The sequence below is a fragment of the Rhinolophus sinicus genome, chromosome 6, assembly GCF_057876585.1.
Source record: "Rhinolophus sinicus isolate RSI-liver-muscle chromosome 6, RSI-T2T, whole genome shotgun sequence".
In the NCBI taxonomy this organism is placed as follows: Eukaryota; Metazoa; Chordata; class Mammalia; order Chiroptera; family Rhinolophidae; genus Rhinolophus; species Rhinolophus sinicus.
In genome coordinates this window covers 27,295,174-27,312,986 of record NC_142506.1, presented here as the reverse complement: position 1 = coordinate 27,312,986, position 17,813 = coordinate 27,295,174, and the positions used below count along the sequence as shown (strand labels likewise).

General features: G+C 35.2%; 1 protein-coding gene across 2 annotated transcripts in view; it reads right to left on the bottom strand.

The window, feature by feature from the left end:
* LRP12 (LDL receptor related protein 12) overlaps positions 1–17,813 on the bottom strand; it is a 69,266-nt gene that overhangs the window by 10,367 nt on the left and 41,086 nt on the right. For both annotated transcript variants that reach the window (XM_019750652.3, XM_019750653.3), the window contains 2 exons: positions 12,611–12,746; positions 377–579 (listed from right to left, as the gene is read on the bottom strand). In XM_019750652.3, coding sequence (XP_019606211.1) covers positions 377–579; positions 12,611–12,746 — 339 coding nt within the window. The remainder of the gene's footprint in view (positions 1–376; positions 580–12,610; positions 12,747–17,813) is intronic.

Genomic DNA, 17,813 nt, shown 5'->3' with positions numbered 1-17,813 from the left:
GGTGAAACTAAATTATGTCTTTTTGTAAAGACAATGGTAATTCAGAAACACAAAAATATATGTGTAACTTTCAGGATATGAGTAAGCACCCAAGGGAGAAACAGTTCTTTTAAACTATACATATTTAATATATTTAAAAAGAAAATTGGCCTTAGTTTATGAAATTAATCATTTTATTAGAATTATACAAAACAAAACTTTTTAAGACCCAGTTCTAGGGCACCTGAACCTTTATCTTCTAATTCCTCAATCACAGAGCTGCCTCCAGAACTTAGTCATAATTAAATGACAGTACTTAGAAGATTAGCCCCGAAGTAACTGAGCAGTTAATACTATAGCATTCTGTTCACTATCTTCCTTCTTATTAAAAACACACCTGAAAAGTAGGCCAGTCTGAAACCCTTCCTAGAGATACTGTCATCGGAATGGAACCTGATCCAGATGTGGTCTTGTGAAGAAATATATGGTGGTGGAATCGTGGAACCACAAGCTCGGTAACTTTCAATATTCTTGTATGTTTCTATCGTCAACCAGTCCAAACTGCATCTTCTGGACCCTTGAATATCAAAATCCTGAAAACTACAAATAAAATCAGAAAAGGCTATTAGAAAGGGTAATTTTGGAAAAAATTTATCATCATAATACAATGTAACTGAGGGCTTTATTATAAGCCTCCATGTATTTATTGATTCTCCTGGGATTTTCAGATATACGTACAACCCTATCATCAGCAAATAATAACACTGCTGCTGTGTTCCTAATATTTGTATCTCTGTCCCAGATTCCAGAGTAATACTTCTGTATAAGTAATGTCAGAATATAAAATAATGCTGAAAAACAGGTGACACTTGGCACCTTTTCCTTTTTCTTCTCTGTATATGAATGTGTTTAGGAAAGACCACTAATTCAGAACACCCTAAACTGTGTTTGAATTCAGAACAACACTCTATATAATCTCATGAACTGAGGCACACAGAAAAGTCCAGCTTTCTTTTACATTAGATGGGTTCATCTGTTTGTTTAGTGAAAAGTTTGTAGCTTACATTTCCAGGAAAGCAAATAGAACAAATCTGAGCAAAGTAATTAAAAGAAAAAAATTAAAATTGAACAATTTTTCAGTGAAAAGTCCTAGCATTTGAAAATACTTTTCTTACATAAGTTACTGTATTACTTACTAAACATTGTCTTGTAGTTCATCAAATATGGACCTGAGTAAGGGCAAACAAGTCAAGTAAATAAAAGCACATAGCCACTGCTATGAAAAAAGAGAAACCAAAATATCGTTTTCCAGTAATGTCTCACTAAAAGTGAAGATCAGACTTTACCTCCTTCCCTCTGCCTTACACTAAGTGATAATAAAGTTAATTATCCAAGGATTATCATAGCAGGATATTTCCTTTTCAAATATTCTGAATAACTTTAACAAAGGCTGATGTAGACAATTTGTTTCCAGTTTTCACTATTATGAACAATGCTTTAAAGAGTCCTTATACACATACCTCCCTCTATACACATGAGCAAGCATTTCTATAGAACATTTTTTTCTAGAAGTAGAATTTCTAGTTCAAAAGACACAATTCCACTTTAAATGTGATAGACAGTGAGAAATGTTTATATCAACTCAGTTCCACTGAGTGTGTAGGAAATACCCCACAACTCGGGCAAAATGAGATATTCTGTATTTTAAAATATCTGTTGCCAATTAGGTGTTCAAAATTATCATTATTCTATTTTGCATTTCCTTCTTTACTGAGATTGAAACTTGTTCCTATGTTTATTGGTTATTTCTATTTATTTTCCTGTGAATTGCCTTTTTATAGCCTTCATTCATCAAATTTTTTTCTTAATTCTTAAACAGCTCTTTATAGTATAAACATGTACCTATTTGGAGTATTTCTGTTATAGAAGATAATATGTACAGACACACACACACACACACACACACACACACACACACTCCTTCTCTCTCTCTCTGTCTCTAACAGTTGGTATTGTCAGTCTCCTTAAATCTTAGTCATTAGTGGGCATGAAATGACATCTCTCATTGTGGTTTTATGTGCACTTCCCTGAAGGCTAGTGATGTTGAACATCTTTTCATGGGCTTACTGTCTTCTTATTCTTATATCTTCTGTGAAGTGTCTGTTCAAGTCTTTTGCCCATTTAAAAAACCTTTTCTTCTTGAGTTATAAAAATTCCTTTCATATTCTTGATTGAAGTCCTTTGTTAGATATGTATATTACTAATATATTCTTCTAGCCTCTATAGATTATCTTTTCATTTTCTTAATGGTATCTTTTGATGAACATAAATTTTTAATTTTAGCTTTGATGAAGCCTACATAATTTATTATTTTTTTTCTTTTATGCTTAGTGCTTTTAGTGTCCTAAGATACTTTTGCCTACCCTAAAGATCACAAAGATATTCAGTAAAGTCTTCTAATATTTTAGAGTTTTAACTTTGACATTCATACCTAGGATTTATCTTGAATTAATTTTCGTGTGTTCTCAGAGATAGGTTGAGATTCTTATACTAATTTTTTTTTCTATCATGCAATTAAATTACTGATTACCCTGAACTTGTGGAGGTTTGGTTTTACACTTTGTTAGTGAGTTTGTTTAGCTTTGTCCTTAGTCTTAGGTGAACTCGTAATTTTAGGACACAGTCTTCACTTATAAAGTATGGCATCTTTAGGGTTTAATAAAAATCCCAAGGTATTTATCAAGCCCCTTGGACTCAGCAGGTTTCAAACTCTGAACTCTGCCCTGCGATGGACAGGACGCAAACCCCAAGCTCTACCTCAGCTGCAGTGCACAGCAATTGAAACCCTTGCACAGCTTCTCCTACCAGATTCCTTCTAGTCTCTCTTTAAGTATGCACAGTTCCGAGGTCGGCCAAGGATTTGAGAATTTATGTGCAGATATAAGGGCTTCTTACTTTGTGGTTCTCTTTTCCAGGGTTTGCCTTTTCAATTTCCAGCCACTCTGGCAGCCTCAACTCCATCCTCTGACACTTCCAGTCGAGACTGGCGATCTGCTTTAGTTCTAGTTACTTGATTCTGATGGACTGGGGAGCAGACAGGAAACAAACATCTCACCCAGTGTGGTTTCCTTCTTTCAAGGGTTGAACCCCCTCTGGTTTATTCCAGCTTTTGATTTCTCTTCAGGGCCTTCAATTTTTTTTTTTTTTTTTAAATTTTATCCAAAGTTGGTAACTGTTTAGGGAGGGCTAGTCCCATTCAAGCTAGGGAATCCCTTAATACATTTTTAATCCACTAAAATGTTTAAGATTCATGAAAGTTGGGACCTTGTATATATCCATCTCTTGGTCCTTGGTGCTAAAATTAACTTCACTATTAATTCTGATTTAAAAATTTAACATATACATTATCAGGTTAAGAAAATTCCTTATCTATTCATTTTGTAAAGCTATCTGGATGTAGAATCTTATTTTGAACGTTGACTCGATTTCTTTAATGGCTATCGATTTAATCAGTTATCTAATTCTTCTTGAATCAATTTTGGTGATACACATTTTCTAGAAAATGATCCATTTCATCTAATTGCACAAAAGTATTAATAACCATTTATTATGTTCTCTTATGAACTTTTTGAAAATATTTTTATTTTTCAATTACAGTTGAAAAATACAATATTATATTAGTTTCAGGTACTCAACACAGTGATTGGATATTTATATAACTTATGAGGTGATATCCCTGATAAATTCAGTACCCATCTGACACCATACATAGTTATTACAATACTACTGACTATATACCCCATGCTAAATGCTACATCCCATGAGTATTTTGTAACTACCAATTTGTACCTCTTAATCACCCATCCCCTCAATGTCCCCTTCCCCCGCAATCCAGAAACCACCAAAATGCTCTGTATCCATGAGCTTTTTATTTTTTTTTAATTTATTACTTATTTTTCTTTTAGATTTTTTTGGGGGAAGGGGAACAGGACTTTATTGGGGAACAGTGTGCACTTCCAGGACTTTTTTTCAAGTCAAGTTGTTGTCTTTTCAGTCTTAGTTGTGGAGGGCGCAGCTCAGCTCCAGGTCCAGTTGCCATTGCTAGTTGCAGGGGGTGCAGCCCACCATCCCTTGTGGGAGTCCAACCGGCAACCTTGTGGTTAAAAGGACATGCTCCAACAAACTGAGCCATCCGGGAGCTCAGTGGCAGCTCAGCTCAAGGTGCCGTATTCAATCTTAGTTGCAGGGGGTGCTGCCCACAATCCCTTGCGGGACTTGAGGAATCGAACTAGCAACCTTGTGGTTGAGAGCCCACTGGCCCATATGGGAATCGAACCGGCAGCCTTTGGAGTTAGGAGCATGGGGCTCCAACCACCTGAACCACCGGGCCGGCCCTTGTTTTTATTTTTTGCTCATTTATCTTGTTCTCGAGATTCCATACATAAGTGGAATCCTATGACATTTGCCTTTCTCTGTCTTATTTCACTCAGCATAATACTCAAGTCCACCCATGTTATTGTAGGTGGCAAGATTTCATTCTTTTTATGGCTGAGTGATACTATATTGTATATATGTACCACCTCTTCTTTATCTATTCATCCACTGATGGACACCCAGATTACCTTAGTATCTTGGCTATTGTAAATAATGCTGCAATGAACATATAGATGCACATGTCCTTCCGAAGTAGTGTTTTGGGTTTCTTCCAATAATTACCCAGAAGTGAGATTACTAGGTCCTTCCTTGTCTCTTGTTATGCCCTTTATTTTAAAGTCTATTTTGTCTGGTATAACTGTTGCTACCCAGCTTTTTCTCTTTTTTTTTCATTTCCATTTTCATAAAAGATATTTTTCCATCCCTTTACTTTCAGTCTGTGTGTCTTTCAAACTGAAGTGAATCTCTTGTAGGCAGCATATGTAAGGGTTTTGTTTTCTTATCCATTCAGCTGCCCTATGTCTTCTGATTGGAGCATTTAATCCATTTACATTTAATTATTAATAGACCTGTAGTTGATGCCATTTCATTCTTCATAATTTTTATGTTTGTTTTTTTTTTTTTTTTTTTTTCTTTTTAAAGAGATCCCTTTAACATTTCTTGTAATATTGGTTTGATGTTGATGAACTCCTTTAGCTTTTCCTTTTCTGGGAAGCTCTTTTTCTGTCCTTCAATTCTAAATGATAGCTTTGCTGGGTAGAGTAATCTTGGTTGTAGGTTCTTACTTTTCATCACTTTATTTCCTGCCATTCCCTTCTGGTCTGCAAAGTTTCTGTTGAGAAATCAATTGACAGTTATATGGGAGCTCCCTTGTAGCTAGCTAACAGCTTTTCTCTTGCTGCATTTAAGATTCTCAATTTGTTTTTAACATTTGGAATTTTAATTATGATGTGTCTAGGTGTGGGCCTTTGGGTTATCTTGTCTGCGCTTCCTGGGCTTGTATGCCTATTTCCTTCACCAGATTAGGTAAGTTTTCTATCATTATTTTTTCAAATAGGTTTTCAATGCCTTGCTCTCTTCTCCTTCTGGTACCCCTATAATGTGAATGTTAGTATGCTTGATGTTGTCCTAGAGGTTCCCTTAAACTATCCACATTAAACAAAATTTTTTTTGTTGTTGTTCTGATTGGGTGTTTTCTGCTACCTTATTTTCCAAATTGCTGATGCGATCCTCTGCTTCATCAAATCTACTCTTGATTCCCTCTAATGTATTCTTTATTTCAGTTACTTCATTTCTGAATGGTTCTTTTTTATGTCTTCTAACTCCATTTTTAATGTGTTTCCTCTCTCTTTGCTGAAGTTTCACTAAGATCATTGAGCATCCTTATGACTAGTGTTTTGAACTCCACATCTGGTAGACTGCTTGTTTCCACTTTGTTTAGTTCTTTTTCTGGAGCTTTTGCCTGTTCTTTCATTTGAGACATGTTTCTTTTTCTCCCCATTTTGTCTGCCTCCCTGTTTGTTTCTAAGTGTTATGTAGAGCTATTATGTCTCCTGGTCTTGGTAGCGTGGTCTTATGTAGTAGGTCTCTTGTGGGACCCAGTGGAGCAATCTCCTTGGTCACCTGAGCCAGGTGAGCACTGTCTGTGACTACAGTGAAGGAGCTGTTATGCAGGAGCTGACTCTCAGGAACAGGATTTACTTTAGCAGGGCTCTGGTGCCTGCCAAGTCAGTCTGCCCTTTGGGTGTGTCTTTTGTGAAGATTGTTGGGTGAAGCTCTGGTGTGGTCTGAAGCTGGTCACTGGGTGTGTTGGTTCGGCAGCCTCTTGGGAAGGGCTCTGGTATAGGCCAAGGTCAGCCGCTGCCTGTGCCCTTCTGGGGCCACTTGTTATGAGCTACAATGTGATCTGCAGATGGTTGCTCCTTATACTGGGCTTGGAGGTGCCTGGAAAAGGCTAAGCTGCGAACTGGAGACAGCTGCTTCTAGTGTCAGTGTTGGGGCTGCTTAGCAAGAGGTTTGGGGCACACCAAAACCCACTGCTGCCTTTTGGGGGTTTGTGAACTTTTGAGAGATTTTAGGAAAGTCTGCAGCATGAGACAACACAAGCTGTTTGTACAGAAAAGCCACTGGAAGCAGCTTTGGATGGGCCTGCAAGTTGGGTGGGGTGGGGTCTCAGGGAATCATCAAGGTGAGGCAAAGTGGTGTTAGCCACGTTGATGGAGACTCATATATGGTGCCCACCTGCGTTTGTACCTTGGGTAGGTGAAGACCTCAACAGTGGCTTCTGTGTGTACATCTGTCTGGGAGGAAGCTGGCCTTCCAGCCCTTGCAATGAAGCCAAACAATTCAGTTCCTCCCTGTATGTCCCTGGTGCCTTTTGAGCTGCTGCTGCAGTACTGGAGCTCAGAGCGAGTAAATCTGTCAGCAAGTAAGTCTGTGCTGGGCCATTTAAGAGGAGTGTCTGGAACTGTAGCCTTTCTCCACCTCAATCATCCACAATCTCCGCTGGTTTTTACAGCCAGAAGTTGCAGGGACTTCTTTTCCTGGCACTGCAACCTTGGGCTAGGGAGCCTGGTGTTGGGCTGGGATCCCTCATCCCTGTTCTCTCATTCCTCAAGGGGGACCTCTACAGCCAAGATATCACTCCCAATTTTTAACTGCCATACATGGGTATGGGACCAGTCCATTCCACATCTCTGCACCTCCTAACTGTGTTGAGGTGGCTTCTTCTGTGCATCCTTAGTTACAGGACTTCTGTTCAGCTAGACTTCTGGTGAGTCTCAATGATGGCTGTTCTACAGGTTACTTGTAATTTTGATGTGTTTGTGAGGAGGCAAGCACAGTGTTTGCCTACTCCTCTATCTTGACCAGAACTTCTCTAACAGTTTTAATGTAGCAAGTTTTACTTTTCGATAATACAGTAATAAGCCTCAATATATAGGCAGCTTCCCAGAATTATAGTTGTGAATACAGAGGACGGTGAGAAGAATTCTTTTCCTTGGCTTCTATATGACTTCTTTTCCATCCATCCACCTCCTCTTCTGCCTTTGAGCACACCCAGGACATTGATACTTTTAACTTTGTGATATAATCAGCTGACCTTTGAAAAAACACCCTTATGACTTTTAAAATCTCTATTACTGTATTATAATTATATATACTTCTACTCATTTATTTGTACCTTTTCTCTTTTTTCTTTAGTCTTGCCTTAAGATTTGTCTATTTTCCCCCGTTTTTTTTTTTTTTTTTTTTTTTATTAGATAGCCAGGTTTTGATTTATTGAATCATTGGGGTTTTTTTTCTATTTTATCATTTTCTGATCTTATCTTTATTATCTTTTACTCGAGATTTACCTATGGTTCTAAATTCTTGAGTAAGTGCTGAGCTTATTTCCCATCTTACTAAATTTTAAATCAGTGCATTAAATTTTTCTGTCAGTACTTTTTCAGTATCTTCTAACAGTTTTAAATCTGTAGTGCTTTCATTATGGAAACAAACGTATCTATCATTTAAAAATATTTTATGAGTTCCACTATGATTTCCATCTTTAATGCAGGAGTTAGTAACATATTTCCAAACATATGGGTTTTGTTATTCTCCCCCCCCCCCCCCGTTTTTTATTGTGGGTTTAATTTAATTGCATTGTGGTCAGAGAACACAATCTGAATGATGAAAAGTCTTGGAAATGTGCTCAGAATTCCTTTGTCATTTAACACAAAAAAACTTTTACAAGTGTTCCACATGTCTTTGAAAACAATGTGTATTCTCTATTCATTTAAATAGGTATAACTATTACACACGTATATAAAACATGCTCCTACTGAATCAAGCTTGTTAATTTTACCAAATCTTCTATATCTTTATTTTTTCCTGTTTATTAAATTCTGATCAAAGGTATGTTTATAAACTTCCACTACATTTGTGGATTAGTCAAACTTGTTTGGTAATTGCTCACATTTTGCTTTGTATGTATTTTAGGTGGTGTTATTAGGTACACAAAGTTTACCACAATTATATTCTCCTGTAGTGGATTATTTCATTGTTACTAATATTTTGTGCCTTAAGCTCAATTATATCTGCTGTTAATCTTCGTACACTAGCTTTCTCTGGATTAATATTTACAAAGCTTATTTTTTCCATCCCTCTTTTTTAAACTTTCTGCATTAGTTTTATTTTAGGTATGTTACTATAAGCCCTTTATAGGGGGATCATACCAATCAACCAACCAATAAACCTGGTTGGATAGTCTGTCTTTTAATGGTTAAGTTAGTTCTTTTATTGAATAGCCTTTCTATTTGGTAGAGTTCTTATTTTCTTCCTTTCCTGTCTTCTTTTGTATTAATAGATTTGTGCTTTTTAAAACAGTATCTTTTCCTCTCTTCAATGCTATTTCTAGTTTTTCAGTAGTTATCTTTAGATGTTGTAATTTAAATACTAATACATACTAATGTGTTAATAAATACATTATAATGTATTTATACATTAGTAATAAATACTAATACATACCCAGATTCTGAAATTTGGTGGGTAAATTTACATATCTATTTTCACTAATCTGAAAATTTACATTTCCTTCACTTATGAATATAAACAATAAACCATGATAGTATTTAAAGTACCTATCATCCTGTCACCAATAGAAATCATATATAATTTCACGTTGCATTTCAGTTTTAATAGATATCTGGAATAACTATTTATCTTCAAAATCACTTTGAAATTCAGTAGTTAGAACCATTGCTTGCTTGCTAATATGTTAATAAATAAGCATGTATTACTATATTACAAATTCTAATAAAATATCTCATAGCTCTATTTCAATGTAATTGGTTCCCTCTGTAATGCTATGTATTTTATGAATTTAAAAACATTATTCTGAGAAAGGATCTATAGTTTTCACCAAACTACCAAAGTGTTCATGACATAAAAATGGTTAACAAAAAACCGTGATATAATAAAGTTTATAATATCTGGAGTAAATCTATGTTCCAACTTAATTTTGTTGGCTGTTTTTGTTAGCATTATTTTTTTCTATATATTCTGGAAATTTGGGTTGCAGGTCTACCTTACAGAAGGCTTTTTGATTCTCTTTTTAATTTTCTCTCTCCATATACTCCCCCACTGCATCTGTTTGGTAGCTAGCTACCTCCACCTGCATCTCCATTCCAGTGCCTGTCTTAATATGGTGGCTCACAGTATTTACAGATCCTGTCAGGGAAATATTATGTGACTTATTTAGTTAAATTCCTATTTGTTAGGGTATGTTCTCCCACCTCTCTAAGCGCTCAGCCCCATACAACTTCAGGCAATGGTTAGTGGAAGTTTTTTTCAGCCTCCTTTGTTGAACAAAATATCCTGACCCCAGCCCTTGGCATCAAGCAGTGAACCAGAGTCTAGTCCTCTCTCTTCTATGGATAAGGTGGCCTTTGCTGATTTTGGTAGGTTTCAAGGGAGAGGAGTGAAGTAAAGATGCCTTTATATCACCATGTTTAACTAGTTTTTAAAGAGAGTCCTAAGTATTGTTGGTTTATAGTCTGTAATTTTGGTTTCCCTGTTTTATCTAGATTTTATTTTAAACTTAGGTGTATGTGCTGATTTTCTCTTTACCAAAATGCTTTAAAATATCTATCTATTCTAGATAATCATATACTTTTTCTTTGACTTGTTAATATAGTAAATTAATTAAAAAGTTCTAATACTGACTCACGTGGATGTCTAAATGAGCTGCCTTTGATAATGGTATAAAATTCTTTTAAACACTTTACTTAAGATTTTATACTAATATTCACAAGTAAAACTTGACTGTCTTTGTGTGTATGCACACAAACAGTTTGGTATTACCATGATCAAAATTTCCATAAAAACTAGGACAATTACTAAAATTACTTTCTGATCTTCTGAGGCTGTGTAAATCCAAATTCATTAATTCTTTCCAGAATTTTAGGAAATTTTCCTTTAGATGTGGGGCTCACTTCTAATTTTGTTTTGCATTTCAGTCCTGTGCTTGGTTTTTAGTGTAGCTTACTTGTGACATCTCAAGAATCCAATACATGATCAGAACCAGATGGTAGTCGTCCACGGAGCCTCCTCTGTGCTGGCAAGAATTTCCAAGTTTTACATAACTGAGCTAGTAGGCTGCAAATTTAATTTTGGGGCTGGATTTTTAGGTTAAAAGCTAAAAATGTCCAAAAATTCTAATTCTGTGTTGAAAAAAGATCCAATGTTTGCAGTCCCTATCGTAAAAATGCTCTTTTATAACCACATTTATATTTAATCGTATGACAAATAACAGAAAAATAAGCATACTGATCAGATTCCAACACTGGTTCTTTTTCAGAACGATAATCTTACTGGCATATCCTACCAATCCATCAGACAAGAGAATCATACTTCTCACAGAGGAGTAGAACAGCCTCTACAAGCTCAGCTCTAGTGTTCTGGAAGATGTGGCCTGGGGCTGAGGGGAACAAATGAAAACAAACCATATGCTCCTTGTTTTATGGCTTCCACAGAAAAAAGAGGATAGATAGACCACAGCTGTGTTTCTCAAGACAGAATTGTTCTCTCATTGGTTAATGGATATGGAAAAAGATAAAAAAGCAGGCTAAATTTACAATCTCATTTTTTAAAAAAAGATAAATGAAAGGGTTTAAGTCTGACCTGCCAAGTCTCTTCGAATTCTAAAATTCTACGATTTTTACCTATAAACATGTTATTAATGAAAGAATGCTGCAGATGCCTTTGTACTATTGCAGAACTCTGTCTCTGTAGGCATGGCATTCTTATTTGTGTTTCAGCTCCAACTATAGTTCTTTGTTTAAGGCCCACTATATTTTTTCTTCTCCCTTTCACACAATTTTTTATTTTTCTGTCGGTCTTGATATAATTTCCCTAAGCAAGCAACATCTAGTTCCACTAAATATTTTTTTGCTAATATCTTATCCCCACAGTTTTTCTCTGTAATTTTAAATGTTTATAAAAATGAAATCTTAACCTTTCTTACTTATATTTATTCTTAGAATCTTAAACTTATGGGTATTTCCCCTAGGAATACAAGGGCAGACAATTAAGTTCGCGAACTCATCCTAACCTAAAAAAAGTGCTACATACTTCACTGCTGAATATGATCTACCTTCGAAGTAATTCCCTTGGGAAGCTATGCACCGACATTAGCACCTAGACACCCTTCAAAGCAATTTTGGAACTCTTTCTGAAATGGCCATCAGAGCTGTCGTCATATTACCCTTGATGTCCTGAGTGTCATCAAAATGTCTCCCTTTCAATATTTCCTTTATTTTCAGGTAAAGAAAGAAGTCACTGGGGGCCAGATCAGGTGAGTAGGGAGGGTGTTCCAATATAGTTATTTGTTTACTGGCTAAAAACTCCCTCACAGACAGTGCCATGTGAGCTGGTGCATTGTTGTGATGCAAGAGCCATGAATTGTTGGCGAAAAGTTCAGGTCGTGTAACTTTTTCACACATTCTTTTCAGCATTTCCAAATAGTAAACTTGGTTAACTGTCCAGTTGGTACAAATTCATAATGAATAATCCCTCTGATATGAAAAAAGGTTAGCAACATCGTTGCAACAAGTTTGAGAACTTAATTGTTAGATCTCGTATCTTCCACTTTGTATTCTTTTGTTTCAAAGTTATGAGAAAAAAAGGTTTTTCCAGTATTTAATGACTATCAGCTTGTTTCAACTTTCATACATACCTACCTACATATATATGTGTATATATACACACACACACACACACACACACACACACACACACACACACAGACATACCCTACAACTATTTTAACTCATACCCTACAACTTAAGACTCTACTAATGAGACTAAGGTTATGGGCTAGATCTACAAGTGGATTAGTGAGTTTTGTTTATTTGTCCCACGGCCAAAGATTACACTCTTGAACCTAATTAAGATATTTTGCAAATGTGTACCTTTTGTTAAAATGTGGCCTAGAAGAATATGGAGTGCAAGTCCATTACCACCAGTAGGAAATACTGAAAACACATGTCCTAATAGTAGGGAAAGGATGGGCCATTTTTCTCACCCTTAAGATGGTACTATAATTTATTACATTATCTGGAAACCATCTTTTTGTTTTACTGCATGTTGAGTGATGGTACTTGGAAACAGAATTTATATTTTATAAAATAGGATATAATAATAAAGATGCCAGAATCACCTGATAGTAATGATTTCCCCTGGATTTGCCCGTATGAGCCAGCTACAGTTGATCTTGGCAGGATACTCAGAAGGCCAGCCTGGGCTCGTGATTATACCACTTGGTGCTCGAATTTGTTCTGCAGTCTCCCCACAAGCTGGAAGATAGCCAAAGCAATCTTAGCTAATTATTATACTTTAAAACAAGGCATTAAGTAAACCAGTGTTTATAAAAACAAAACCAACGCTTCAGACATCAAATCATCCACAATAAAATATGGTATTATCAATTTTAAGAAGCTTTTATTACTCTAATGAGATATTTTATTTTCCTCCTTTTTAGTCACAGTATCTTATCCAAATCAAGTACAGTTTGGTGAGCATGGAAGTTTTCAAACTGGATCTTTGCAAAGTTTTAAGACTCTAGAATTGATAGGTTTAGCGACGGAGATCGATCGATTGCTTCATCCATCCATCCATCCTTTTTTAAAAACTCGCCTTTTAAACTTATTTTCTTTATTATAAACTACTTATGGTTCAATATTTACCGGACTGTTATGCTTACATCCTTAGGAGTACCATTTTGCTTTGTGGACACTTTAAGTAAAAGACAATTATATAAATAGTCCTCTGAACAAAATAATTAAGGGAAAGCACATATAAACCTAATAGTAAAATGCTGGAATGTTAAAAAATTAGTGGATGATTAGACAAAGACAGCCAAATGTTACTTCAAAATCACTGCAAAGTAGTTCTTTATTTCATTACTACTTCTAATTTAGTACAGGGACATGAATGATTCCTATATTACTTTTAAAAATAAAGGCCTGAAATAGTCAGTGATTAAAATATCATTATGTAAGTAGATATCTGAGTATCACAGAAAAGTATAGAATAAATTCAAACTATTACCAACACTTTCCTGGATTATTCTTCTTGATTATCTTGAACTCTCACAGTAATACAATTAACATTTTATATATCAATAATTCAGCTGATAATCTGACAATTTATTCTCCCTCAATTTAAAAAATAGTCACTGGGCTACAAAAAAGTATGTAATGAATGCTTAAGCCTTCAGTAACATTTAAAATCCTAGAACCTCTTATTTGATACAATTTCAACAAATTGGAATATCTGATTTGTAAAACAACAGATTAAAGTGGCAAACGAGGAGTAGGAGAGTAGCAGGGGTGCACAGACAGTTATCAGAAGTGATGGAGGCCATTTTCAGAAAAATAGTAAAAAGGATGTATTGAACTCAAAAGCCACGAGCTCAGAACCTGTACAATACTAGCTGTCTTCCCAAAAGTAAGAGAAGACTCTCGTAATAATTACTAGTTGTACCTAGCTAAAGGAACTGTTGGGTGAACAAATGAATCATTGCACGCAAAGTACCTGATACAATATTTGGCCTAAATTTTCATGCTCTTTGAGTTCTGTTAGTTTAAAAATAAAAATTAGGCAACCCAATTTGTAGGTAGGCAAGTATCCCTATTACAATTATAATTTGGAAAAATGACTTTTTGTTGTAGTTGTTGTTCACAGAGGTTTACAGTCTGTTCAATTTAGGTTAGAATGACAGGAAGTATAGCATGTAATTTAAAAGTTTTCCATAATGATCAAAAAGAAGCAAGCTATATTGCTTAGTCAATTTGTGTTTCTATAGAATAACCCATCCCTTGAAGAAAACATGCAAGGATTTAAAAGTATATTTTACTGAAGAAAAAAGGTTCATACCTAAAATGGGTCTATGCTGGAATTAGGGTACATTACCAAAGAGATCTTGTTTTCAATCACTTTTAGAACATAGAGATTCATGAAATAGAACGTAAAGATATAAATATATCAAGAGCCTACCTAGCACACATCTTATTGCTCACCCACAGTCAAAGTTTCCAATGTTTTTTTATTAAATTTCATGAAGAGTAAAATTTCCCTTACAAAAAATTTTAACTTTAATGAATGATAGATACTTCAGAAAAAGACTAAATTTAACTAAATGTGATTCTATTTTAAGAGCTTATTAACAATGAAGTGCCAGAGTGTTGCTTCCAACTATATGCTCTAATGAGTTATCATCACAATAATTAACGAAGAGATACCATAAGTCATTCATAAGACTTTTTTCTGTCTTATTATCTCTTGCGAAAGCATTCTGGAGTAATATGCTGAAGGAATTCTTAAGTTCATGATGACAGAAACCAACATACAAATAAACAGGCAAAAATAATCATCACCTCTCCCCCAGAATGTAGACAATTGCTCATTTTCTTTAAAAGATTCATCAACTTTAAAGAGAATAATATAATTTTGAGTTGAATTATATTTAACTTAGAATCATAATACTGTACTGGCTGGCATGTAAGTACTCAAATACTTATTAGCTGATTTAACAGTAATGGGATACATCTGAAAACTAGGGAACACTTTATGACTAGGGAGACAATTGTTAACCTTTCAATAAATGAACAGACTAGTTACAGAATAAAAAACTAGAAAGAATTTTATTAGGTTTTTGTTTCATTTAAAAAATTTCCACCCCTGAAATACTTGAGAAACCCATAGATGGTGCTCTTATACCAAAAACTAAGGAATTTATGTTCTGATATGTTCTAATACTGTTGTGCATATTTTATTTTCACACAACTGCCCAAAGATAAGACCCACCACCCATAAATAAGAATGGTTCCCTTAATATTCAGTATTTTACATTCGTAATTCAATAAATACTTTAAAAACAAAACAATATCATAATGCTTCTCCCTTAACTGGTTATAAATATTTATTGTGATAGCGTTAATTTTGCACATTTGCAACATGACTGAATTTGGCATTTTGTTTCAGATCCAGCCAGTGGCTTTTTATCAATACATTTTTGCATGCACAATACATTGGGGGCATGTAGATAAATATACTCTAGCACAACCATAACTTATTTCCTTCTTGATCTAAGAAAGAATAAATTCATATGCCAAGAAGAGTAAGATTAACATTAGAAACCATTAAAGAAATTTTCCTCCCTTTAGGTTAACAGTTTGCCCATATATACTGGTAGATTTGGAATCAGAAGACGTAGACTTACAGGCATCGCCAGTGTAAACTACTAGATCTTTTGGCACTTTGGTTTCTTCATGCTGCTATTTAAATATCTCTAAGGTCGATTTCAGTCATAACTCAAGCCCCCCTCACCCCCGCAATCATCATGATATATTTGTACTATATTTCTGATAGCTCAGCAGGATGCACTGATATATCTCCTTATTTTCTCACTGCATTTTTTTGACCCACGGAAATCAGAATTCCAATTCTTACTTTTAACTCCATAAAAATCTTGCTAGCAGGCAAAGTCTATCACTGACTTCACTGTAAACTCCAATGGACCTTCAGTCCCCATGGTACTTGATCTCAAGAGCAAAACAGTAATGTTTCTTTTCTTCTTGATACGCGTTACCTTGCCTTTGCTGACATCACCTCTTCTTCTCCTAACTCGGACTGTGTTAGTTCTCTAGCACCAGATCCTTCTTCCTAAGCCAGCTCCTGATATGTTGGTGTTCATGATTCATTCCCAAGCCTTCTGTTCTTCTCATTCTCTATGGAAGATCTCATTCACTCCCACATTTTCAATTATGACTTATAGTTCATAGGTTTAACATGTCTAACCCAGATTTTGCAAAGCCAAATGCCCACTGGCCACTCCAACCTCAAATTCAACATGAACAGAACTGTATGTTTCCCAAATCCTTCTCTTTGTCCTATATAGCCGTCCCTGCTTATCTTAGGTTTCATTTTCCATGGTTTTAGCTATCCGCGGTCAACCAGGGTCTGAAATTATTAAATGGAAAATTCTGGAAATAAATAATTCGTAAGTTTTAAATGGTGTGCCATCTGAGTAGTGTGATGAAATCTCTCATTGTTCTGCTGTCCCACACGGAATGTAAATCATCCCTTTGTCCAGTGTATCCACACCGTATATGCTGCGCGTTCATCAGTCATTTCGTAGTTGTATTTGTTATCAGATCAGTTATTAGATAGAGACCACATTGAAATAATTTATGATAGAATATTGTTGTAATTGTTCTATTTTACTATTAGTAAATATTATTATTCACTTACATGCCTAAATGATAAATCAAACTTTATCAATTATGTATAGGAAAAAACAGTATATATAGGGTTTGGAACTATCTGCAATTTCAGGCATCCACTGGGTGTCTTGGAATGTATCCCCCACAAATAAATGGGGACTACTGTATTCTGGATCTTTACTGTCTTAGGCATCATTCAGTCATTTCAGCTAACTCAAATAAAAAGGAAATCTACTTTGGGAATACTGCAGGCAATCTCAAGGATTTTCAAGCTCAGGAAATAAGTAAAGCCAGGCCCCACAATAACTAAAACTCAAAATTTCAAAGGCAGAAATTGAGGCTGCTTCACTGCCTCTTAGGGAATCAAGGCCTGTTTTATTTTCTACACATCTGCCCCAATCTTCCAATTGGCTTCCTCTTACTCCTCTATTGTGTCATTATTGCAGCATCTTATGAGGATTTCCCATTCCCAACTCATCATAACACTTCAGCTCAAACAGCTATTAAATGTAATTTCATTTTTTCTTAGTTTATTATATTTATACTTTTACATAAAAAATTTTTGGTGACTTACTGTTGCAATCAATTTGATAATACTTAAGACTCCATTTCCTCACTTATAAATGAGGATTAAAACACTACTTACCACATAAGGGTGTTTCAAGGGTTAAATACAATTATTTTGGTAAAGGACTTAGCACAGTACTTGAATTACAGTAAACTGTCAATACGTAACATCATATGATATGCCAAATCAGAATGGTTGGTATTTAATGCTGCATTGAGATGGCTACTCAAGGATGTGTTCAGGCTAAGTGGGAAAAAGGGCAGTGATTGTTCATTTAATATGTAACTGGCACCATTACACTCTGGAAAGAATGAGAAATAATGCCATGATTACTGGTTATCTGACATGGGTAGAAGCCAGGATAAGGATGGAGTTCAGATACATACTCACAAAACCTTGTTTTAGAAAATGAATCTCTTTTTGTTTTAAACCAAAATGTTTTCTATGGTTTTGCTAGTTTGAACGTCATCTTTTTAGATTTTGACTATACTCCCAATTTAGGATATAACAAACCTGAGCTTCTTTTACCTACATTTCTCCTACCCATACCTTCTCTATTGTTTATACAT